Source organism: Glycine soja, chromosome 6 (assembly GCF_004193775.1).
Source record: "Glycine soja cultivar W05 chromosome 6, ASM419377v2, whole genome shotgun sequence".
NCBI lineage: Eukaryota > Viridiplantae > Streptophyta > Magnoliopsida > Fabales > Fabaceae > Glycine > Glycine soja.
Genome location: NC_041007.1, coordinates 3858431 through 3884471, shown reverse-complemented (window position 1 = coordinate 3884471; position 26041 = coordinate 3858431). Strand labels below are relative to the sequence as shown.

Below are 26041 nucleotides of genomic sequence, written 5' to 3'. Positions count from 1 at the left end.
TCACCTTAATAAATAATAATTTTTTCCATTAATACTTTGTTTGGTTGCGAGGAAATACCAGTTATTAATGTAAAACTTCATTTTTAAATAAAAAAGCAGTGGAAAAAAAATATAACATTACATTTAATTATTCTTTTTTTAAGCAACATTTAATTATTCTTTAAGAAATCGACAGCGTTTCAGTCCAAAAAATGAATAGACAGGGAAATTGGAAGCGTAGGATTAAAAGAAAAACACATATGCATTACTATGTTGACGACTCACTCTTTCAGCATACACACATTTTTTTTTTTTAAATTGAGTTCACATAAAGCCCATACAACTATGTGTGTTCCAGAAAATCACACACAAATTTTATTTAATAATAAAAGCTTGAAAAAAGTATATTTTTTAAGAAATAAAATGTTGGAATCCCACGTTGCATTCACGTCCCAGGTTCCTTTTTTATTTTATTATTTTGAAACATTTAGTTATTTTGAATCTGGTCCATTTTACATCCACATTCATCCCATATCTTTGCAAATATATTTGGAACCACCTTCAGTAACAAATAACAACATACCATCAATGATAACTTCTTATCTCAAGTCTGATAACTTCCTATCTCACTTTCACGTTCTGATAACAACAAGTTGAGAGCTTCTGATGGACAGACTCTATAAATAGGATGGGGTGTTCTCAGTTTTGTATCACTAAACCCACTTCTCACAAAAATACACCATCTAAGTAAGGATACTGTCTTTCGCTCGTAATTCTTTTTAATTTCCGCTGTTTGATCTAAATATGCTATTTAAATTTATTTGCATGATCTAAATATGCTATTTAAATTTATTTGCATGTTTAGATCAGTGTATGTATATTTTTACATAAAATACATATCAAGTGGTACTATTTTCATTTGCACAATGAACATAAAGTTTGTGGTTTGTAGTTATGATGATTACCCGATATGCAAAGTTATAATTCTGTATGAAGTCATGGATTTGCTCATGCAAAGATAGAAAATCTTAAGTAGGCAGTGGCAAGTGGCATGCAACCAATAGCAGCAACAACAATAAAGAGTTGATACCAGGTTCCGTAGTGTAATCCACTTATCATCAGTATTGGTAATAATACTAACAAACATCGAACAACAATAAATTGATGATGAAGGATCATCATATCTCATCTCATCCTACCAAAAGTTGTCTTCATTAGTTTGGTTTGCTTACATCAGCCTTGAATGAATGAATTAATCTCCTCTGTGTCTGGCCACCACCAAGAAAGGACACAGCTATAAGGCTATAATAACTATAACAGTGTTTCTCTTTCTCTGTCCCTCTCATTTCATTTGCCTTGTGTGTTTAGTTGTTACATTCTGAAGGGAAAGCTTGCAAACTTATTTCTTTATTTACTCTCCTTTCTCGTCACTTGGTTTTAAAAATAGCTAAAAAGCAAAGGGCTTTCTCTGAAAAATGTTTCTGAGGGTACCTGCCATGAACAGGAGTTTGAACAGAGAGAATCCAGATATTTTGAATATGATGATTGCAGGGAAACAGATAATAAGGGGTGTTGAGGACGACAAAAGAGATCAGAGAGAAAGAAAGATGGGCCCAGTAAAGCCTGCTACACAAATGAGTGCCACTGCACCAAACACTCTTCCCCCCCCTCTCCTTTCTTGTTTGTTTGTTTTCACTCTTTTAACTTTCCCTCTTAATTTATGGCTTTTTTATATTTTCCATTCAACTTCAACACTGGCGCATCCCTCCTACTCCCTTTTTCACTTGGACTTTATACACAAACCACTTTCTTCCTTTTCTTTTCATGGCTTTCTTCTTCAACTTCTTGTCTTTAATGTGCAAAGACTAGATAACATTATTTGACAAAGGAGGAAATCTTTATGGGGTCTAAGAAAATGAAACTCGTGTTTTCGGGTTGGGATGCTTGAAGAAGAAAAACATGTTTCTGTTCGTGCAAAACAAAATCAACACAAATTTGGTGTTGCTCTTTTATTTGGCATGGTGTAAGCAAGTTTGGAATGCTTTGGCTTCTTTTCCTTGTTTTTTTTTTAATAGAAAAACAAAATAGCCTTTTTTTTTTCTTTTACATTCCTGTAGGTTCTCGATGGACAACATATCTTGGCAAGGAGTTGTTAAGTTTTAAGAGGATTTCTGGTTTGACAAGAGAAGTCTCGTGTTTTAGTGGCTTCATTTGCTTTGTTGGGTGATGATGGACTACTCTTTTGCAGATTAAGTCAAGGTTGGTTGATATTTGAATTCATTTGTCTGTTAGTATCATCTATTTTAAATTTTGAAAGTAGGTTCAATTAAGTCCACATGCTGCATAATTATTTATCCATTTGCTCCCTTTCTCCTTCCAATTTTCTTTTCTAGTTATGTAGGTCTATTTTCTTACTATTGTGGATCATACTTCTCTTGAAGTAAAGCTTTTCTGGAAGATCACTGCAAAATCAAGAGTGATGGAGAGTGATATGTACACTGCTGCACTGGACATTTCTGGGCGAGAGGCTACAGTAATAGATGAAATTTCCCAACATTCCGCCTCAAATCCTCTCATTCAGTGCTATTCACTTGACCTTAACAACCAATCCCACATCATAAGTGGAATTTCAATGCTTTCTGGAGAGCAAGGTGAACCCATAAATAATGTCCATGCTGATGCTTGCTTCATTAATCCTTCAATTATTGCTGACTCTAGTCCACTAGTTATATCACAAGGAAAGACTATTGTGGCAGTGGGAGATGCCTCAAATCCTATGGAGAACACTGAGCTTCAAGAGCATTTAGCTGGAGGAATGCCAATCACTCCCTCTTCACTTGCTGCCATTCTTGCTGCTAGAACTGGTCTTGAAGAAAATTTGGGGAACTCATCATCAGCCTTGCCTCCCTCCCTCTGCTCAATGGGGGCACTGGGGGCATTCTTCAACAATTTGCAAGGTACTTCAAATTCAAACCCTTTGTCTGCAACTTTTGAGGACTGTGGTTACAATGAAGTTTCTAGTAAGTGGAATGCTAACAAGTTTCCTAAAGCTCCAGAGATTGATGGAACTTGTCAGCCTTATCCTTTTATAGCAAATCTGGATCAAAATGAATGGCCATCATCAAATGTCGCAAACATGGCCAATCATGCTTACCATTCCTCACACTTTAGTAAGGAACTTTCTCTAAGTCTCGCAACATCGACAACCGCGGGAATGTGCTCGGAGGTGAGTTGCTCTAATGTGACCCCATGCATGAATGGAACCATGTCAGGGTTGGAGCAAGCCTCTTGCAGTAGTAGTAGGGAACTTTCTATGAATTTGGGTGGTAATAAGTATGTAGAGTTTTCACCAGAAGTACTGGAATCAAGATATCTCGTTGGGATTCAAGAGATACTTGCTCAAATTGGAAGATATTCATTTGAAAATCTAGAACAGTTGAATTATTCTGCTGGTAACCATAGATCAGGTGGAAACAAGTCAAGTTCAGCCTTCCCACCCAAGAGAAGGATATTGATAGATCACAATGCAAATTCTACATATGAAGCTCATGCAGAGTCTCCATTGCAAAGGCATGCTGCTGAATCAAAGAAATCCCAACTCCTGACACTTCTACAACTGGTATGATGCTACTACATCTTAAACTACTTCATTATGGTCATGGACAGAATCATGCTAGCTTTGCATTGCACTTTTCCATATTCAAATTAGTAATCTCTTTTTTTTACTTAGGTGGACAATCGATATAGCCAATGCTTGGATGAGATACACACTGTTGTATCTGCATTCCAGGCCGCTACGGAGCTGGACCCTCAAATACATGCACATTTTGCTCTTCAAACCATCTCTATCCTTTACAGGGACCTAAGAGAGAGGATCAGCAATTACATTCTAGCCATGGGATCAAATTTCAACAACTCGTGCTCAGAAGAGAATGAATGGTCCGTTGAAACTTCATTCCTTCAAAAGCAATGGGCTCTCCAGCAGTTGAAAAGAAAAGATCAGTTGTGGAGGCCCCAAAGAGGGTTGCCAGAAAGATCCGTCTCGGTTCTACGGGCTTGGATGTTTCAGAATTTCCTGCACCCGTGAGTTTCAACCATAGAAGATCACATTATACATGAAATGAACTTAAAGAAATTATTTATTTATTATTTGATGATGGATTTTCAGGTATCCTAAAGATGCAGAGAAGCATTTACTTGCAGTAAAAAGTGGGTTGACGAGAAGTCAGGTATTTTACCGGCCTACTACTAGTCTTGTTGTTTCTTACTATGTTTAAAGAGGAACAATCTGATATGCTTGATTTGGTTGTGTCTTCAAACAAACTCAGGTATCCAATTGGTTTATAAATGCTCGTGTTCGGCTGTGGAAACCTATGATTGAAGAGATGTATGCTGAAATGAATAAAAGAAAGGCCTGTCGAAATGAAGAAGGAATGCAGAGCAACCACGGAACTAGGATAAGCACGACCAATGAAAGGTTTAATCAGTGTCAACTATAGGCGAACAAAGTCACATGATGATATTCATGGACCCTTTTCTATGCTAAAATAAAAACAGAACTGAAGCCAAAGTCTACGCATAATGTTTTTTTTTTGCATGGTTGGGTATATTAGTCACGAGGATGTCCATGAAAAAAATAGAATCTCAGTAAAATAACACGGCTTTTATTTGACTGTCCATACTAACTCGTTCGTTTTAGCTTGATTTTTTTTTCCTTATATTGCGGTGCAGTCGTAGAAATTAGATTAAGGGTATAAGTTGTAAGTGCCGGTTAAATCGCTTATGAAAATTCATGTGCTAAAACGACAAATGCAACATGGCTAAACGCTGAGCTAATGCTACACCAAAATTGTTGTGCATCCGAGGAGAATTACTTATGAGTGATAAATCATATAAATGAATTTAATATATTATTTTAATTTAAAATTTTAAAATTTAAATTTATAAGTTTTATCTTCCCTTATGTAATATTTAATGTTTACACTCTTACATATGAGATAAGATTTTATCTTCCACTTGTATTTCAACAAAAATAAAGGCTAACAAGATAAATCAAGTCAGATAAAGTTTACGGATTGACGATAAAAGTCTTTACTTGGAGGTTTGGGCATACTTGCAAGAAATAGAAGAAGTTCGTCATTGGAGAAAAATGATTACGTAAATTTTTTATGTTTTAACCAATTAATTCCCATAACTGTGTTAACGAAAAAAAAAAATCCAAAATTGCTTCATTATTTCATTTTCAGGAACCTCGGGACGAAGAATAAAGTAAACTATAAAAGTATCAGTAGGTAGAAAGATACTGACGACATGAAAACAATGTGTAGCATTGCATGGTGTCGGCATTATGCTTGCTCACCGTGTTAGCTTTACAGTGGTAACAAGAACTTTATTATTTTTATTTGTCCAAAAACAACAATTTCGAAGCTTTACCAACCAAACGAAAGTCTATGATTACAAATCAAAGAATGACTACAGCTGCTTTCAACTAAACTCTTCCCCCTTTTTTTCCCTCTGTTTATTTCTTTCCAAGTCTCCCTCTATCTACAAGGTTATGACATCCCTCCCTTGTCAGATTTTTGACAAAACAAAGAACTATATATAAACTTGTTCAACAATCAAAACAAAAAGAGCGGCAATCTTTATTCACCTACTACTACTACTATATCTCCACGGAAATCCGTGTCTTTATTGGTTTCAATTTCAAACCCATACTCTCTGGAGAGTAAAGCTCAGGAGAAATGCAAGAGGGACTCAGGGGACTTCTTGGGCTGACACTCAGCTTAGATGGTCTGTACAAGCCATATCCCATGAGAAAATACTCCATCGGTATTAACATGGCATGAGGTTGCTCCTCTGTTACCATTGATCCACACGCTTGAACCTGCACTTCCGCCAACAACAATAGCTATTAAATCTAGATCTTTTTTTGTTGTTGATACACACATTTTGTAACAAATTAATATGAACCTGAATTATCTTACACACCTCGACTAGGGCACTGAGTCGTCTATCCAACTTGGACGTCATATGAAGAGCCTCAGCGTGGAAAGGAGACATATCCCCAACAAAAATTAGTGAACGACACTGTAATTTTCTCAATCCTTCACTTATGTCATATCTCCTGCAAAATGCCAATACAAAGTTATGGGCACGTTGCTATTTCACACTATGTGGAACCTACAGCATCACCATATACATTTCTGCATGAAAAGTGGTAAATTAAGAGCAACGTGTGCGTGCATTATTAAATTCTGACTGATGTTGAAACTCTAGCAATTATCTTGTTTTGGCTACATAGATGGCTTGGAGGTTTGAACCTGTGAAACCATTCACCTCTAGGCATAGGCTTCTAGCAATAATTGGTAGTATCATACAGAGAAAAACTACAATCCTATCCCCCCCCCCCCCCCCCCCCCTCCCCCCCACCTACATATATATCATAGTAGATAATCACTTTTGAATTGGAAGAAAACCACAATTTTGAAGTGTTTGTTATCTTACCCATTAATTGCTTCAAGGAACCGCCACACATTCAAACTCTGCCTCTCATCCAATGACTGTCAGGAAATATTTCAAAGAGAGTCAGACAATGTTTCAGTTTCAAAATAGCTGTATTAGTTATTAACCCAGTCCACACATGGAAACAAAAATGAATTGGGCTAACCCTTTGGCATGCTTGAACTACATCTGACTCTGACAAATAATCACTGCCTCGAACTTCCTATCACCACATTAAATTGACGGACTCAATCTCATACTGAAGGAAATAGGGGGGAAATTTTCTTTTGGAAGAATAGTCATACCTTGCTAAAGTACCGCTTTAGCAATATTTCTTTTACCACCCCACACATGCCATAAAAGTAGAGTAAATTTGACATGACCTGCAATTATCAGTCTTTAGCAAAAGGTGATATGTATTTTCATAAGGAGACAAAGCCTTGCAAGTTTAGAAAAAGAACCTTGTTGTACAACCATTCAGTCCAAGATGGTGCTTTACATAAAGGAGAAACTAGTACCAAACCAAGAACACGATGTCTATACTTCATCTGTTGCCAAAAGAGAAAGATATGAGATCCCATTATTTGAAACTAGGCTATTAAAGAATGGAAAGGAGAGAGAAAGTGCAACATATATAAAGACTCACAGCAAATAAGGTAAGAATGTAAGCCCCAGCAGTTACTCCCATACACATGACTGTACTATGACTGCAAAGAGAGAGGGGAAAGATATTAGATTGCCTTCTCCAGATCAAGGAGACGCAACATCAGCTTCTAGCCTCAGTTGCACCAGCTATAAACCCATCACTATCAAGTTTCAATGCACAACAGAAGGAACTTTCAGTTGCAAATACAGTAAATTGAAAGATAAAAACAAGCAAATAAATCAAATTGAAGCCAAATGGAAATCGATCTAACATTTTTGTCTTGATGCTATATAAGAGGACTGGAGGGGAAAAGAATAGACATAGGGAATAAGACTCTTGTTTAGGAGTTCAAAATTTTCCAAAGAGGAAGAGATTGTGCAGGGTACAGCTTAGCTTCTATTTTGAATACTTGTCATTCACTATTTCACTCCATAAACTTGGTTACTTGAAAAAAGTTTAAGTTTATAAAGGTTTTATTGAAATTTTACTTTCAACCTTTTATTATCTCATGTTCTCCATCATTAGTAGTTAAGACTCCAAACATAGGGAATGAAACTGTTTTCCATTTCATATTTCATTCCATACCTTCCCTTTCCTTTTGTTCTGTTCCAAAATCTCTAAAACTTTATACCATAGCCTAAATGGAAAGAAATTGACGAGTAAGGTAGAACATGCTCACCCAAAATAGTTAAGAACTTCAGCTATTTGATCAGCCAAGTCATCAGCAGAAAGAATTGGATCATCTGGATCAATGGCAGCAGCTCCCAACTGCAATAACTCACGAAAAAGTACAAAATGATAAGGAACAAGATAAATTCAACAGCAAAAATATTTACAAATGAGGAGAGATAAGTAGCAAGCAACAGCATATTACAATTTCAAGACATAAAGTTAGAGACCTCATGCCCAGGTGGACTAATATGATATATACAGAAATTGTGGAGCAGCAGTGAACAGGCTTCTGGACAAAATAATAACCCCTGAAAGCAGGAGACATCTGATGAAACCACATGCAGGAAAACAAATGGTTAGATTATTGGTTTGTCAACAAAACAAACAGTGTTAGCAAAGTCATAAAACATCATTCTATATTTTTTATATTCTCAGCATAAAATCTTTTAAGAGAAAACTAGCTAAACCATAATTTAATTACCCATAAGTACATAACTACCATTATTCAAAACTCTAGCATTGAATCTACTTTAAAGAAATGAGACAGCGTTTTCAACTTAATGATTAAAACAAATCTATAAATGCCAATTATTTTTTGGTTTTAAAAAAACAATCTTTTGACTTTGGGGGGTATTATTATTATTATTATTATTATTATTATTATTATTATTATTATTATTATTATTATTATTATTATATATAAAGGAAAATGCTAACTAGAACTACACTAGCTAGTAAAGAAACTGAATCTAAAAATTAATAATAGAAAATAAAACATTTATTATATTAAAAACACAAAATGATTTAATAATTCTTTTTGAAGTAATTATAAGCGTGCAATAAAATGTATTAAAATGACGTTAATCATGGCCAAAAGGTATCATTAGCTCGAAGAAGAATCATACAGAAAAAGTAAAATTCATTTAACTTACAATTTAAAGCCAAATCAGGATACGTGATTAGCGCTGGCTTGTCCTGGTCCCCATACACAGCAACGGAGACACGACCATGACGAGTTCTTATTATATGTTCCTGCAAAAATATCTCAGCAGCTCGTTAGCCAGAATAGACAAGAAAACCAAATATGAACATGAAAAACCATCTCCTTCATGTTTACACAACAAGAAAAAGGGGCCAAATAAATAATCATTCTTTACTCAACCACATGTATGCTTTCAGCATGGGTAACAGAAGCGTGTAAATCCTCTGGCCCTTCAGAGTTCGCATTCAAAGAGAGAGAGAGAGAGAGAGAGAGAGAAACCCAAAAAATAGAAGTTAACAAAAAAGTGCAAAACTTTCTGCATTCGAAGAGGTTAAAAAACTATATTAATCAGCAGGGGCCAGAATCTTAGCAGTGATAGAAAGTAGGACAATAAAAGAAAAATTAAAAATTATTTAACTAGAATAATAATGTCTTCACTAACTCAAAAACATTTACGCTTTGAGAAGTGAAGAATTAATAACCGAAATTCACATGGCGAGTTTCCAAAGTCAGGTCCCAGCTAAAACAGAAACTAAAGTAAGCGCATAGACTGAATTCAGAAAGAAACAACATTATGTGATATATAGAAGTGCAAGTAGATGAAAAGCAAAAGAAGAAAGTCGTTTTTGCTTAATGAAGCGAGCGAGGAAGGAATTGGTTACGTACCTCAGGTGGAGGAGAGATGGCTTCCATGTCCACCGACACTGAATCCGCCATTTAAGTCCCAATAGCGTAGAGAATAATGTCACTGCACTCCATTCCTTGATTCTTGCTTTTATAGCAGTTCTGTTAGTACCAGTATGTGTCCATTCCGTGCTTGTCTCGCACGAGTCACCGACGCTCAACCCCCCGTGCCAATTCAATTCAAGCGCTACGCATTAACACTTGCTTTCTTAACCCCACACTCTGCTTCGCTTAACCATAGTTCCCAAGCCGACACTTTTCTTTTTCCTTCCCATTTTTTTAAACAGGAAAATATATATATATTAATTAATAAAGTATTTTAAATATTAAATAATTCATGTATCATTATTCTTTCAAATAATGCTATTTTTTCATACTATTGATTAAAATTGCCTCCCACTGCCCTTGTCGACATGGACCATGGACCCGATTTTCTTTTCTTTTTCTCTTTTCTGGACCAATCGCCTGTTTTGATTTTGAATGTGAGCCTTTAAAATATATGTTCTCTTCATTAGTTAGGAAAATAAAAGAAGTAATTATTATATAAATTTTTTAAATAATTTAACAATTTCATACATTTGAAATAAATAAATAATTTTTATTCACTGAAGATTTGGACAGACTTTGTAATCAGTTTGACCTCACCATCATTCTTAAGAATTTAAATTGTCTAGATAAATATATCAAACTTTTCAAAGTTAACTTTCATTTTCAAACCTTCTTAATTTATTTGCCCTTTTAGTTGAGAAACTTCTACATTGTTACAGTCTTGGTTCACATGAAAATGTTTATAAGAGACAATCTTTTTAACGATGGTTATAAATGTGTAGAAAATATCTGAAAAGGCATTTTAAAATGAAAGGAAGATGTGGTAGGTAAAATCTTAGCTACCACGTAAATTATAATTTAACTAGAAATCTATTTTTTTTTTAAATGTAAGTTATTGATCTGACGTATATTAACTATAACTATTGATGCTTGATGGTCTTTTTTCTCTAGCGATGGGACTTAGTAGCCCATTTTGGTGTAAGATTTCTAAGATTAAATATATTTATTTTTGGTGTAAGATTTATAAGTTTTAAAAAGCATTTAACTACATTTAAAATTATTATTTTTTAATTCAAACAAAATTAACTATTTTAAACAAACTTTTAAAATATTAATTTTGAACATAAATTATTTTTCAAATATTAATTCTTTTGAAATAATTTTTTATATTATTTTAAAAAATCAAATTGAAAAACTCCTAAATGATTTTTTAAAACATGAGGTGATTGAGGAATATGCCACATATATTTTATTAATTTACAATCTAATCCTTAGAAAATAAAAATTGCTGAATCGTTTTTTAGCGTCGGCTTTAATTAGCTTGCATGGAGGCCCAAGCCGTTTATAAGGTTGGTCAGTGGTTGGTTGAAAAAAGTAAAGAAAGAAAGGAATAAGAGGTGAAGAGTTTGAAGCTCCCATAACACTTAACAAATACCAATTAAAGGGAATGACACGAGTGTATTGTGTAATGTTGTGTTGCATCACTTGCATGGGAGTAGTACTAGTAAGTATTTTAATCAGGGTCATTCGTTTCTCAAAATCTACGGTACAAGTTAAATGGTCTACGAATGCACAATAGATTCAGTGATGCATTGTTAAGAGAATTCATTAATAACGAGAAGTCCAAGTCGAATCGCTCAAAATCAGCATGGTGCCGATCTCAGAGCATGCAGGCTGCAAATTTCAATAAGCCATTACTTGTTTTTAGTTCCCAACATTTATTATTAAAACCCAATCCCGATGATATATACACTACTGTACGCAACTTAGACGTCAACTGTTAATTAATTCTTAAATTTATACTTTTTTCCCTTATCTTGTTTCCTTTATTTTTGTTTTTCTATCTTTACACGTTTTTTTTCTTTCATACATTGTAAACTAAATAAAAACCATAGACATGTTAGGTTCATCAAGAATTTGAACTAGGAGATGACAGAAAAATCAACGGAGTGTAGCTTAATTATCTCCCATGGTAAAAAATGTTACTATAAAAACAATATGAAAACTGAGAAGTCAGCCTACCTTTATTTCCTTATGCAGTTGAAAATTAGAATCACCCGTGAAATATAACAGTGAATAGGATAAAACAACATTCATCCCTAAATCATCTCAATTAATTAACATCTCACATGTTAATAAATTAAAATGTAATTAAACTTAGATAATTTAAGGATGAATGTTATGAAATAAATGTTTATTAGAGATTAATTGGCACTGTAATTTTTGAAAAAAGTGTAAGCCTCATAAGATAAAATTTTTATCCAAAATGAGATGAAATGGGATAAAAATAAAATAAAAATACGGTATATATTATTATATAAGAGAAAGAAGAGTGGAAGAGAAAAAAAGTGATAGAAAAATGAGTCTCTCTTGCCTCCACACATAATGCAACTAATTGATTATGCATGATTAATTATCTTTTGTTGTCCATATATTTTTTCTTAGTTATCAATTTACTTGAATTCAAATCAAAATATTTTATTCTCTTTTATCTCTATTAAACCACTTTATTTTATACTCTCTTTCATCTCTTTTTATTCATTTTCATTCTTCACACTTTCATTTGATTACATCCATCTTTACTAAATACATCCTTACATTTTTATAATTTATCATTCTTTTTGTAGATATCTTTCAGGCTGTACTTACCCTTTGTTTGTTTGTGAAGAATGAAAAGAGATAAAAATGAAAGAAAGAGGACGAAGAGTGAAATGATTTGATAGAGATAAAAGAGAATAAAAGATAGGTGAAATATTTAAATTAAATAATTTGATAGGTAAAAAATAAAATATTTGTAAAATTTCCATTTAGGAAAATATATGAATATTTTTTTGCGTCATCCAACTTTTATTTTTGAAAAAATAATTTAACAAGTTATGTTTCTTGTTGTAATTTTTTTAAAAACAAACTACATAATCGATTATGCCCTTCAAAAAAGTTAGTTGATTTTTTTTTAAATATGCTTTTATTGTCTTCGTAGTATTATTTTTGTAATCATTATTAGAAACATAGAAACTGAAAAATAAAATAAGAAAAAAAATCTAAGCCTGGAAACTCCCAACTCTAAATTCAATGAAATACCTTTTTCAGTATTTATTTAATACCAAATCAATTAACCAACTTAGGAACACAAATGAAAGAATGAAGCCGAAATCAGCCACGTAGCTTGGTTTAGCTTTTGTCAACGGTGTCGCTACCATTTTTCCAAATAGAAAAAGGTTGGTTGGGCATTCGCCGTAAACAGAAGAGAGAGAGAGAGAGAGAGAGAGTCCTGAAACTTGGGTGCGATTCCTTCACTCACAACAACAACACATCACTATGGCTCTTCTGAGTCGAGCCTCTTCACGCTTCCCTCAGCTGGTTTCCCCTCAAAGGGTAGTTTCACTCCACACAACGCTCCCATCTCTGAACGCATCCCCATCCACAGCCACGCCTACACCATATGCCCCGCCACCGCCTCCGTCCGCTTCCTCTCCCGCCGGCGTTTCGAAGGCGGCGGAGTTCGTGATCTCGAAGGTGGACGATCTGATGAACTGGGCCCGCCGCGGCTCCATCTGGCCCATGACCTTCGGCCTCGCCTGCTGCGCCGTCGAAATGATGCACACCGGCGCCGCCCGCTACGATCTCGACCGCTTCGGCATCATTTTCAGGCCCAGCCCTCGCCAGTCTGATTGCATGATCGTCGCCGGCACTCTCACCAACAAGATGGCTCCCGCTCTTCGCAAGTATTCCCTCTTTCCCTTTTCTAGGGTTTTTTACTTCCCTATTTTTATTCCTTTTCACTCGATGCACTGATTTGCTTTGTTTGTGCGTGGATAAATAATAATATTCCATTTGGAGGCTGTTGAGGAAATTTTGATTGAGGTGAATGAATGTCTGTTAATTGAGGGCTTCTGAGACTAAATTGCATTTCAGGGAGATTTGATCTTGCTAATGGCCATGTGTTTTGTTTGTTTTAATCGAGGTGATGTAACCTTGGCTTACTTTGACTTTAGTACGGGTAGGAAACTGGAACTAGGACACTGTTTTAAGGAAGAAACCTTGTTGAGTTCGTTATTCTGCTAATGCTGATACCAGTACCGGATAAGGATCACAAAATACTGAAGATGAACATTGAAAAAAAAAATGGAAATGACACACTCTGTAGGTGTTCTTTGAGGGGCTTGCTTCTTACCTTCCCAATTGAACTAAACATTTCCTGTTATTCTGTATCACTAACAGAATCAGACTCCCCCAGACTAATTCCTTGCTACCCTTTCCTTTCTTCGTAACATACACCTAAGTAATAGGTGGTTGGCTAATATAGAAATCAATTTATATGCTGCTATAGAAATCAATTTGATTGAATGATAATGCATGTCAAAAGACTTCCTAATGTGGATGATGATTTATTGCATCGAGTGAGAAGTTTGAACATTCTGAGTTATCAGTTATGTCATGTAACTACAAAGTATAAACAAGGGTTTTAAGTTGCTTCTGTTGTTACAGAAAAGGAGTACAAGAGTATATCAATTGTTAATTTCTATACTCTTCTATAACACAGGTTATGGGTTCCTTATCTCTATATTGTGGATGTGTTTCGTAAACAGCTTAATTAAGCTTTAGTTCAATAAGCATTGTTCATGAAATGAAACCTATAGGAATAAGCTAAATATAGTTTATGAGAGTTGTAAGTTGTTTCCTTATGCTCAAATAAACTCTCCGCAAGTTCTTCCAAGTGCCCCCTTTTAAGTTTTGTTCTGGAACATTAGCCAGCTTGTTGTACCACTTGCAAGACTCTGCAACCTTTTTTTTAAAAAAAAAAATTCAATTGTCAGAATTTTTTCATTTGAGGTCTAAATTACTTCTTTACAATCCTAAGAACATATATCATGATGCTGGCAGTTACATCCATTGTAATGCCTCATCTATTTGGTTTTGGGATTTTCTACAATAGATGTTCATGAAACATTAGTAATTAATTCTCTTACCCTTTTTCTATCTCCTCTTCCCTCTGAAATTCCTTGGTTCCTATATGATTGTTATTGTTATTATTGTTAATTTGTTATGGTTTTTGCCTTGGAACTTTAGTCATGTTCTGTTTTAGACATGGCGAAACTAAGTTAATTAAATTTACAATTCCTGCAGGGTTTATGACCAAATGCCTGAGCCTAGATGGGTCGTCTCAATGGGAAGTTGTGCTAATGGAGGAGGATACTACCATTACTCTTACTCCGTAGTTCGGGGATGTGACAGGATTGTTCCTGTTGACATATATGTTCCAGGCTGTCCTCCAACTGCTGAGGCTTTGCTGTATGGACTCCTCCAGCTGCAGAAAAAGATCAATAGGCGCAAAGACTTCCTCCACTGGTGGACAAAGTGAGGTCGATTCGGTTTATTTTCTTGGCATCGAAGCTATTTTATAATAAGCAATTACATGGTAGTTTACCTTGCTAAGAAGCACTCATGTTAGATGGAGATTGTGTCCGTACAATACTTTGTCACAGTTTCTGAATGTTTTATGTGCTGCTGCTTTTACGGGGCTTCAGGCCCATTTGAAGTTGAATAATGGATGTTTATTGTTATCTGTCAATGCTTAATCTGCACCTGAGAGTGTAAACAATTTCTGAATGACTCATGTTTGGTTTGTAAGTTACGGTTTTTACATTGGACCAATTACAGTCTCGCATATTCCTGATTAATGGCGTTTCAATAAATAATAATTTTGAATTGAAGGTTTCTTCTCTACCTTATACCTTCCGCACCTCCTTTCCTCAACCTCCTCACTGTTCGCCCTTCAAAAAGAAATTAATACAGAGAATGCGTTTACACAGTTTAATGTTTGAATTTACTATTAAGTGTCGAAAGGAAGCAAAAATAAGGGAGGAGGGACGGACTTTGGTCTCCTTATTATTCTGTTTTTTTCCCTCAAATTTTTTCCGTCATTTATTTTTGTACCAAATGAAGGAACTATCCCCCCCTTCCTTTCTCTTTTATTATTTTTTGAATTAAATGAGTGAACTTGATTAAATTTTTCGTTCTTCTTTTTCTTTCCTCTTTATTTCTTTATAAAATAATGTTATAAAATCATCAAATGAACTTAATTAAGTGGTTGGTTGCCATGGGAAATGAAATTGACAGCAAAGATTATTTGCAATGTGAGGGCCAATTTAATTTGAGAAAATATTTTCTGTACATATTTTATGAAAATTAAAATAAAATGCAAATGTTTTTTTCTCTAAATCATTGGTAAACATAAAATTATTTTCTCAACTAATAGTATTTAACCCCATTGTTTTATTTTTTTCATATAAAATAAAGCGACTTAGTTTATCTTATAAATAACATAGCATTTGTGGTTTTAATTATTTGTAATATATAAAATTTACCATATTGCATGCATAAAAGAAAAATACAATAAACAAAAATTGAATAGCTAAAATTCACGAGTAACATATAATAAAGTTTTAAATAATTTTAAACTATGTATTTTAATTTAGTTACTTTAAAAATATTTTGTATATAAAATAATAAATAAAATATAAAAATTTATAAATATATAGAAATACTGAAAATAATTTATAATAAGAGATAAATTGTTATTTTTATTTTTCTATATAAATATTTTTATCAATTTCTATATATTATGTTAACATATATATTTAAAATTTTGTTTTTTGTAATATATTTTATAAACTAATTTTAAAATTATCAATTAATTAATAAAATTGTGCCTATCTATACAAGAAAAAAAATCTATTTGTATGTATATTTGAATAAATTTTAAATGATGCATTAACATATTTTTGCTTAAATTTATATATTTGTTAACTTCTATATATTATATTTAATATAAACTTAATTCTTTTATTTTTTAAAATATATTTTTGAAAACTATTAACATTAAATCTTAAAAAATAACAAAAATGTTTCATACCATATATAAAAAATATTATATTTTATGCGTTTAATAAAAGCTTATCATTAAAAAAAATATTTAATTAAATTATTTATACAAACAGTCATAGAAAGTTTTAAATTATGTTAATTTTTCTCTATTTCTATTATTTTTCCACACAAACGATGACGGCCTTATTATTTTGGTTGACGTTGCATTTGCAGAGCACAGGGAAAGCAAAATATCTGATCTTTCTCCCTCCCTTGCACTGAGTAGGCAATGGCGGAGGAAGCACAGTACTCATCGGGACCCGATTCCGCGCCCCTCAAGCGCAAGTACGAAGACCAACCCTCCGGCATCGAGCTTGCCAAGCAGCGTGCTCAGGAAGTCGCCGCACGCCTCCTCAACGCCGCTCCTCCTCCGCCACTCGACGCCAAGCGTCCCAAACCCGACACCGGCTTCGATTCTCTCGGTAACTAACTAACTAATAGCTATCCCTCTCTCTTCTTCTCTTCTAGGTTAGGGTTTTTATACTCTGATTTCGGTGAACGAACGCAGATTTGAAGCCTCTGTATTCCGCATCTCCTCCTCCCGTCTCCTACGGTCACCAAGGTTCCAGCAAGAAGATTGATATCCCTAATGGCAGGGTTGGTGTGATTATTGGTAAAGGCGGAGAGACTATTAAGTATCTCCAGTTGCAGTCTGGTGCCAAAATTCAAATTACTCGTGATATTGATGCGGACCCTAATTCTTCCACTAGGACGGTTGAGCTTATGGGCACTCCTGAAGCAATTTCCTCTGCCGAGAAACTCATCAATGAAGTTCTTGCTGAGGTATTGCACGTTATTCACTTTGGTTAGGATTTTGTTCAATTATCTTAGATATTGATGTAATGTTTCTTGATGAGTTGTTTCTGTACCAGGCTGAATCTGGGGGTTCTGGCATTGTTACTCGAAGATTCACGGGACAAGCTGGGTCGGATGAATTTGTCATGAAAATCCCAAATAATAAGGTGTGGAAAGGAGACATGTATAAACTTATTATGCTTTGTACAGTGTTTTATGTTATTTGTGTGTTCTTTATCGAGGATAATTTTTTTCTCCAGTGTGTTTGGGAATTGATATGGTTTGTTGTGTGAATCTTCAGGTTGGCCTTATAATTGGCAAAGGTGGAGAAACTATAAAGAATATGCAAGCTTCTACTGGAGCACGGATTCAGGTTTTCACTTCTAAGTGATAAATATTATATTGTTATCTTCATTGTGTGTTAGATGTAGGTGGATAACCCTAGTTAGCTTTGATTTAGTTGCTATGGTTTTTTTATTGTGGCCTTGTGATTACTAATAATTTGAAAATAGTCAGTTGCTTTTCACTAATATTTTGTATTTTTTCAGGTGATACCTCTGCATCTTCCCCCGGGTGACACATCAACTGAAAGAACATTAAAAATTGATGGTACTCCTGAGCAAATTGAGTCTGCAAAGCAGTTGGTTTATCAAGTCATCAGTGGCGAGGTATGTTAAGGGCGCTTTCTTTCTTACATTTAGCTTATAGCATGTTTGCCTGCCTTGTGCCAAGTCTAGTTTAGTGTTTAAAATTGTGGATTTTCTACTGGGTTTTTTGTTTTGTATATTGTGGAAATCTAATAATCTTGAATGTTTAATCAAACTAGGTGAATTTATGTCCATGCTTTATGTGATTGTTAGATGAATACTGTGTGCTTGTGATTGCCTGTTGGGTCTTATTATTTTTTTTATGGTATTGCATCATATCATGACCATTATTAATTAACTTGTACGATACATCTTTATTGGTTGTAGCTCTGTTACTTATTTTGTTCTCAGAAGAAAATTAGTGCATAGTTTCATTTTGTGTAGTTGTTTCAAGACTACTATAAAAATAATGCACAAAGGTAGAATATACATTAAATTGCTAACGGATGTTATGGTGTTTCTGCTTGTAATTTCCAATTGCATTCACTCGCTGAGTGGAAATATGATTAGGGAGACTGACCATGACAGTAACCTTCATTTATTTGATAAATTATGGTGTTGACAACTGCATGTTGTGTTGTTCAATTAGCCGTCTTGATATATTAGTAATATGCACTATGTACAAATATATTTTTAAGTTTAGTCTAGGCTTCTGTTGATGGTCATAAACTTTCAGAGTCTTTCTAATTCTGACTTGCTAACCGTGTCTTTTTTGTTTGTGTGTGTATCTGTTGTCTGCTTTATAAGTAGATGATATGTCTTGCTCATTATCTCTTTTTATATATCCACAAACTGAGGACATTGGTGGGAATATTTGAGAATTACATTGTTCAGTTTTGTTGACCAAGATACCAAGCTCTTGCAAAGACTGTTTTAACTGTGGTAAAGTTTTTGCTCTTAGCCCTGTGCTTTGGTGAGGTGGGTCCTTCGTCATATTTGGGGTTTAGGTTCCTGGGGCCATGAAGGCTACTGTAATTGTTGCAATTTTTTGGTCCAAGTGGATACTCATTGGGATTATAGCCTGTTCAACTATGGAATATGCTTATTAATTGTGTATCCTATGACTGATCTTGTTATTGGGACTATTGTAGGGTTATAGTGTCTATTGGACCATTGGTGACACCAACATGAATTCCTTTGTTGGTGTTCCCTCAGCATGCCCTGGTATGGTTCTAAATCTCAGTTTTGATATTTATTATCACGGGCAGTAAGTCTCCTATTAATATTTTTCACTCTATAAAGTGTCATTATTAGAGTGAATATTGAATTATTGTGTTGAAATCCTTTTCAACTATACCATTTGTGCTTTTCAGTTCACTCCTAAAAAAAAACCTTCATATACTTGAAATAGTATTTTATCCTTGTGTCTTATACTGGACTTGCATTAGGCATATCAACCTGAAATTTGCCCATTGTGAAGCACTTTAAGTTTTTTCCTATACTATTATTTTATCCATTTTAAATCGTAGTTGTTTCAACTAACAAGTTATGTTGTTTCTGACGTGTGTAATGGGTTGTACATTTCTTGTGTGCTTTTCTTTTCTTTTTTCTTATTCTTGTGTCATTTAACTGTAATCTTTTGTGAAGTTTGAGGTGCACGTAGTAAATATGTTTACAAGCCTTTTACCCCTATCCCTATTTTAAATTCCCGTTCCATTAAAATAATATTTAATTTTATTTGCTTTTATTTGATGATCCTTTTGAGGTTGATCTATTAGATTGGGTTGAGGAAAGGTTAAGAGGATGTACATGGGAGCACAGAGAAGTTGTCTTGGCAGTCTGTATATTTGCATTTAGGGTTGCTCCATCTTATACACTGAAATATCTGTAGTCCAGAGTCTCTTGTTGAATTAATATGATTATGATATATTATATAGTGTAGCAATTGGAATAAGATCTTGCATATTTTGAGATACTACGAGGGATTACCCTTTTAAGGCAATAAATATTGTATGCTTGTCTACTTCTATGGTCTGTGCTTCCTTTTGTACCCATTCAATTCAAATAGGTAAAGGGTGTTCTTCTGCTGGAGTAACTCAGTTTTATCACGAACTGGTACGGTATGTAGTTATTTATATCCCTTTCGGATCTTGTTTGCCATACGCTAAATGTTAATGCAAGACATATATCCTTTATCTTGTGTTCGATATGTTTTTTTTATTTGTGTAACTTTATCCTGTGTATGTGTGTGCATCTGTTGCTTTGTATACTTTGTACCATGTGGAACCTTGGTTGAATTCACACTTTTTATTGTTGGTTTCAATCTTTGTCTCCACAGAATCGTGTTAGAAATCCAGCAATGTCTGGTGGTTATCCTCAACAAGGTTACCAATCTCGACCACCATCTAACTGGGCTCCCCCTGCTCCAACGCAGCAACCTGGTTATGGCTACGTGCAACCTGGAGCATACTCTGGTCCATCACCCCAGTATAACATGCCTCAGCAACCATATGCAGGCTATCCTCCCCAGCAACCTGATGGATATTCCACCAATTGGGATCAGTCTACTGCACCACCTCACCAACAGTCTACTCATGGTGGTGGTTATTATTACTATAGTCAACAGCCACAGCAACCACAAAATCCTGGGGGTCCTGCCCCTCCAGCTGATGGCTCTGCATACAATTACAGTCAGCCACCTTCCTCTGGTTATAACCAATCAGCACAGCAGGGTTATGCACAGGACAGCTATAATGCATATAATGCGCAATCACAATCAGGGTATGGGCAGCCACCTACATATGATCAGCAGCAAGGCTATGGTAGTGAAAGCAACCCGGCACAAGAGGGCCACACTGCAAACTATGCAGTACAGGGAGATTCAGCCCAAGCTCCTTCTGCCCAACCAATTACCGTAGCGCAGCAAGGTTATCCTACCAACCAACTGCCCAGTTCAAACACTGCCAACTACCCACCTCAAGGAACTCCTCAGCCAGGTTATGGGGTTCCCCCTACATCCCAAGCAGCTTATGGCAATCAATCACAGCCTGGTTATGGTGGTGCAGTGCAACCAGGGTACGGTCCTCAAACATATGGTGCTCCGCAGGGTGGCCAGCCTGGTTATGGTCAGGCGCTGCCTTCATACAGCAACAGTTCTTATGGTGCTGGTTATACACAGACTCCGGCGTATACCGGTGATGGTAATGGGAATGCTCAGGCACCCCAGAGTGCCATTGCTAAAGCATCCCCTTGATATTTTGGCCACCCTTCCCCTCCCCTTCTCATAGACGATTTTTATTGTGTTTCACCGTTTATGGTACTAGTGACACCAATGTAGCATTGCATTGTTTAGATGGAAGAAATGGTGTATTGTTTTTTTTTTTTTACTTTTTGAATATCTTGTACGGTTAAATAGAAACTCATTTTGGAGGCGACTGAAAAAACTAGTTGGGAAGCTTATTTGAACTTGTGACAATAATTTAAAATGTTCATTATCTTTAGTTTATTTCATCTAGTTTTTTCTAGGTTCATCTAAACAAGTGATTTTTTCCCTTGTTTTTATCCAAGTAACGATTTTTTCGTTATTTTTATTTATTATCATTCCATCTTTTTTTTCTCTTTCCCTTTCTTTCTATTTTACTTTTTTTTGCTGTATTTCTTTCTATTTTACTTTTTTTTGCTGTATTTCTTTCTATTTTACTTTAAAGAGAACACCAAGGCGGGTTTTTTCTCTTTCCCTTTCTATTTTACTTTTTTTTGCTGTATTTCTTTCTATTTTACTTTAAAGAGAACACCAAGCGGGTTTGGATAGAGTATTTTAAGAAGGGAAAATAATACAGGTGATTTAAAATTTTTCTGGACTATAATTTGTTGTTTGGGTATTTCATTAAATGGAATTTTAATTTAAGAATTTTAATTAACTAAAATTCAAGAATTCTAAATTTCATCTAAAAATCAAGAATTTCATATTTTTCTCTTTCCCTCAATTTATTTTTCAACGTGAAAAAAAATACTTAAAAAATTTATCCATAATCGCTAGAATTATCTGATAAGGAATTGCATTTTGCATACCCATAAGGAGTGATTTGATCTGGCCAAATATGAAAAAGAAATGCAAGTTATCACAATATCTGTCACATTTCTTACTTTTTCTTTCTTCCCCATTTCTCTAATTCTCTCTCTTCTTTTCATCCATTTCACACCCCATTCTTCTGGCGTGTGAAAGAAACATTGCTCAATTAAACAGTTTATGCAGATATTAAAATGTAGAAAAAGTGTAAGTAAATAATAAACAAAAATCAATAACTTGTTCGGGTTTAAATCGGAGATCGAGACAATGCCTCTTGGCTCTTGAATAGATCCCTGGTCAACAATTATTCTTTGAATCCTCTTTAAGCCGAGGTTCAAGTTCTCTGCGGAAAATTGCTTCTTCATAGCTCTTTGATGTATACAGTAGAGGTTGAAATGAGTAAAACAAAGACAAAAAAATCCAAGTATACTTTGTTGCTATCAATAGGCTTCATCTATATGCTTGCAGATTGAATTCAGCAAACAGTTTCTAATTCTTCTAAATGACTTGATTCCTGAATGCCATGATCATTTTGGGTGACAAGAACAAGATGAATGCCAAGATTGAACCACAGAATATCTTGATAAAATAACTAACTGGGTCATGATCAACATCTTCAGAGATGCTGGTTGGTGCATACATTGCTGTTGCTGACGGGAGAGCTTCTATTACTGCATCTGCCAAATCTGTAATGAAGGAAGGGGTAACACCAAGGGCAGGTACACGTGCCCAATTCTTGATGCCAGATTCAATAGCCAATTCCTTGTACTCCATGTCAATTTCTTCAAGGGTTTCAATATGCTCACTCACAAAACTGGGATACAAGAAGACAGGATTACTTATACTCTCTAGGATATTCACAACTTGCAACAATGATGTAACAGGTAACGTACTAACAAAAATGCATATGGCTGTCTAGAATTGAAATCAACAAGCATAAAAGATCGATAATAATAATGTACCTCACTGGAACAGCTAAAAGACTCTTCACACCTTTTTGGCCAAGCTCAACGAGAACTTCATCTGTATATGGTTTCAGCCACTGTACAGGACCCACTCGACTCTGAAAATTCATCCAACAAAAATGTATGATATCAGAAAAATAAAAAGTACACCATAGAAAGCAAGAATACAACCCAGCAATTAAATATGAAATCTCCATTTAACTCAGGATGCAAGAAAAGCAAGTTGAAAGGGTTCAAAACAAACCTGATAAGCAAGAGTGTGCTCATTACTAATTCCTCGAGCTTTCAACTCTTGCATGATCAAGAAGATGCACTCCTCCATTTGGTCTCGGTATGGATCCCCAGCATCCTCAACGTAACTGACAGGTACACCGTGGGCACTGAAAAATATCATTACCTAATATATAGAATAAACAAGATACACTCTGATTCAGACTGGAGTAAAATACATCACATAGCCTTCAATTTATGTAAGAACCATGTTGAAAGCATTCAACAAGAATAATCCACCTCTTTTGGTTCAGAAAAACTCTGAAGCTCTTTCTGAATTAAGTTACCCATTGACTTAATATAACCTTCTCGTTGATACCAAGAGTTTATAATGGAAACAGGAAGCTTGGACAAATAGGCATCTTCCCTGACAATTAAATGATATCAGTTGATTAAGAATAATCCTTGAATCACCCAAGAGCATTCACAAAGTGCCAATAAGCAGTACCTGAATATATGCTCAAGAATGCGGATGCTTGAACCAGTTGTGGATATAGAAAACTGGGGATAAAGGGGTAGTACCACAAGCCTTGTTATTCTGTCCCTCTTAATCTGTCACGCAAGACAAGCTTTTGATTTTAGACTCATGTCTAAGGTGATACAGTGGAGCTCAGAATAAATAATGTAATTTATGATTAATTATCCTGCATGTGATTTAATTATGAAAGGAGAAAACGGATGTATGATGTGAATAAGCAGAAAGACAACGTTTGGCCAAAAAACAAGAGAACTTACTTGTTGAATTGCTTCTTCAGTAAATGGGTACCAGTACCGCATCCCAACATAGACATTTGAAGAGATGCCCTTTGCTTCCAAAGCCATTTTAATTGCGAGTGCCTGCACATGAACAATGAACCATAAAAGCTTAGTTAGTTCCAGCACATTACCAATACATAGATTTTTTAAGGAATGTAACAGGAAAAGGCCAAAAAAGTTTCCTGTTGCAGAAAGATAAAAAGTTCCACAAAGCAGATAACGGGAAAACCAAAAAAATTGAACTCCACCTGGTCATCTGTAATTTTGCGTAAAGGAGAGCCACCACCAATAGCAGCATACCCTTCCTTGGATTTAGGAGACCGAAGTACAGAAATCAATTTTGCCAATGGTCGCTGGAGAAACCGAAACAACCTTGGAAGACGAATGATATCCTATGTCAATACAAGAAACACATTAGCATACAAATCATATGAACATGTACTAATGCTAACATGGAATTTACAGAAACAGGAAAAGAAAAAAAAAATCAACCGTAGAAAAAGCACAAAAACAAACTAACATACAGGATCTGCAAAAAGATTAAACAGAAAAGGTTGAACGTCATTCAATGTCTCTGGTCCTCCTAGATTGAGAAGCAGCACACCAACTTTTTCTTCAGCGACATGGGAAGGAGATTCTAAAGAAGCCACATCATAAGCACTCGTCTCTACAGAATAAGAAGCCGGACCAACTAGGTTTCTCCTGCCAGAGGGGTTCACACAAAGTGCTCCACCAAGCACGACATTGCTTCTATTGGTGGAATCAGAACGCAAAAACAAAGACGCTTGAGATGTAGACTTATTAGAATTTGAATGGTAATCAACATAGCCAGGATTTTGGATATCCGAACATAACCTGAAAATAAGGAGTGACCAAGCATTTCAGTTAGCAAACTCTACTTACAAGTGATAAATCCGAAACCAGTGTTTGCTGCAGGTAGACATTCACAAAAAAAAAAAAAAATGACATATTATTTATTATTGAATGGCTGACTCAGTTTTTGTGTTTTTTTTAAGCCAAAAAAAGTTTATTGATAAAACTGCCAAAACACAAGTTGTGTGTAGCCGTATGAACCCACAATTGATAAAGCTGCCAATGTTACTGCATATAGCAGGCATCCAGGCTAGTACCTGATCGTGGAACCGCAGTAACAATTTCATGAAAAGTGGCCTCATCCACCACCTTTCATTACGAAAACCTGTATAGAACGACTAAGGCGGCGAAATTCAATAAGAAATAATCATAACAAGTCACAAGTCGAATTAAGAAAGATGCGGAGAACACAACTAGGGTTTGGTGAAGGTTTTAGGAAATTGATGTTAAATCGAAGTGAAATGTAAATGTGAGAGCGTTAAAAATTGGTGAGATGGAAACTTACGCTGAGAAATTGCGATGATCGAGACTGCGAAACGTGGTAGGAAAAGCAGCAGAGTATAAGGTTGCGTTCATGGCGTGGCGATTTGGAATTTCGGATCGAAACCCCTAACCAAAGGAGGAGTGTTGGCAAAGAAAAGAAAGTTGAAGTAAAGTTAAAATGTCAATACCAAATACCAAACCAAACCAAGAAAAGAATGAAAGAAACGTCTACGTGTTCCAAATTCCAAGGACACCGCACCGAGTACCGAGGTTTCACAAAAACTCCCCATTTTCTTGTCTTTTAGTGATACACTAATATGCTGACACTCATATAAACCATCATAGATTACACCAAGTAACATTGAAAGATAATAGAAAAGGATCAACAAATTGAGGGAATAGACCAAAACCCAATTAAAAAGCTAAAGTAATCTATAATTGGAAAGTGTTGTCCTATTATGAAGGAATTCGCTCCTAACAAAACTTCGAGTATCATTTCACTGAAAATAATTAACGAAAGAGTTTCCCTCCCCAAAGATATGAGAGTAAACCAAAACTATATTTTACAAAAAAAAAAGACAATTTTTTCAGTGATGACAGAGCTATCAGAGGACTAAAGAAGGTTTATTGAAAGCTTGAATCACTAAGTTGGAGTCGCATTCATCCAAATGCTACTCCAGTTGTGAGCAAGAGCAGCCTCCAAAGCCAATATAATTGTAAAAATTTTAGCAAAATAAAACAAAAACTTTGGATGTCAATGTAAGAAGAGAAGCAACCGATCAGACCCCATCGTGATCTCTAAAA

General features: G+C 35.1%; 5 protein-coding genes across 8 annotated transcripts; 3 read left to right on the top strand and 2 right to left on the bottom strand.

The window, feature by feature from the left end:
- Positions 1 to 1320: 1320 nt before the first annotated feature.
- LOC114414813 (homeobox protein ATH1-like) lies at positions 1321 to 4658 on the top strand. 4 transcript variants are annotated; one of them, XM_028379240.1, is made up of 7 exons: positions 1321 to 2002; positions 2097 to 2238; positions 2373 to 2936; positions 3036 to 3598; positions 3710 to 4062; positions 4148 to 4208; positions 4308 to 4658. In XM_028379240.1, exons 3-7 carry the CDS (start codon positions 2459 to 2461, stop codon positions 4476 to 4478), a joined length of 1626 nt encoding a protein of 541 aa, XP_028235041.1. In that variant the 5' UTR covers positions 1321 to 2002; positions 2097 to 2238; positions 2373 to 2458; the 3' UTR covers positions 4479 to 4658. The 4 variants fall into 4 exon arrangements, with proteins under 4 accessions (XP_028235041.1, XP_028235040.1, XP_028235039.1 ...); XM_028379239.1 differs by having other exon boundaries at positions 2421 to 3598; XM_028379238.1 differs by having other exon boundaries at positions 2381 to 3598.
- Positions 4659 to 5303: 645 nt separating this feature from the next.
- Positions 5304 to 9641, bottom strand: LOC114414812 (protein NDL2-like). Its single transcript, XM_028379236.1, has 11 exons — positions 9447 to 9641; positions 8731 to 8830; positions 8026 to 8123; positions 7806 to 7894; positions 7127 to 7187; positions 6942 to 7028; positions 6786 to 6863; positions 6647 to 6703; positions 6484 to 6539; positions 5968 to 6103; positions 5304 to 5863 (listed from the first exon to the last, which is right to left on the bottom strand). Exons 1-11 carry the CDS (start codon positions 9495 to 9497, stop codon positions 5642 to 5644), a joined length of 1035 nt encoding a protein of 344 aa, XP_028235037.1. The 5' UTR covers positions 9498 to 9641; the 3' UTR covers positions 5304 to 5641.
- A 3072-nt stretch (positions 9642 to 12713) lies between these two features.
- LOC114414811 (NADH dehydrogenase [ubiquinone] iron-sulfur protein 7, mitochondrial-like) lies at positions 12714 to 15226 on the top strand. Its single transcript, XM_028379235.1, has 2 exons — positions 12714 to 13237; positions 14640 to 15226. Exons 1-2 carry the CDS (start codon positions 12831 to 12833, stop codon positions 14872 to 14874), a joined length of 642 nt encoding a protein of 213 aa, XP_028235036.1. The 5' UTR covers positions 12714 to 12830; the 3' UTR covers positions 14875 to 15226.
- Positions 15227 to 16570: 1344 nt separating this feature from the next.
- On the top strand, positions 16571 to 21326 carry LOC114414810 (far upstream element-binding protein 1-like). Its single transcript, XM_028379234.1, has 6 exons — positions 16571 to 16861; positions 16948 to 17222; positions 17312 to 17401; positions 17536 to 17607; positions 17783 to 17902; positions 20160 to 21326. Exons 1-6 carry the CDS (start codon positions 16669 to 16671, stop codon positions 21072 to 21074), a joined length of 1665 nt encoding a protein of 554 aa, XP_028235035.1. The 5' UTR covers positions 16571 to 16668; the 3' UTR covers positions 21075 to 21326.
- Positions 21327 to 22085: 759 nt separating this feature from the next.
- Positions 22086 to 25680, bottom strand: LOC114414809 (ferrochelatase-2, chloroplastic-like). Its single transcript, XM_028379233.1, has 9 exons — positions 25260 to 25680; positions 24406 to 24736; positions 24130 to 24273; positions 23861 to 23962; positions 23574 to 23677; positions 23366 to 23492; positions 23100 to 23252; positions 22853 to 22953; positions 22086 to 22704 (listed from the first exon to the last, which is right to left on the bottom strand). Exons 1-9 carry the CDS (start codon positions 25328 to 25330, stop codon positions 22389 to 22391), a joined length of 1449 nt encoding a protein of 482 aa, XP_028235034.1. The 5' UTR covers positions 25331 to 25680; the 3' UTR covers positions 22086 to 22388.
- Between the last annotated feature and the right edge of the window lie 361 nt (positions 25681 to 26041).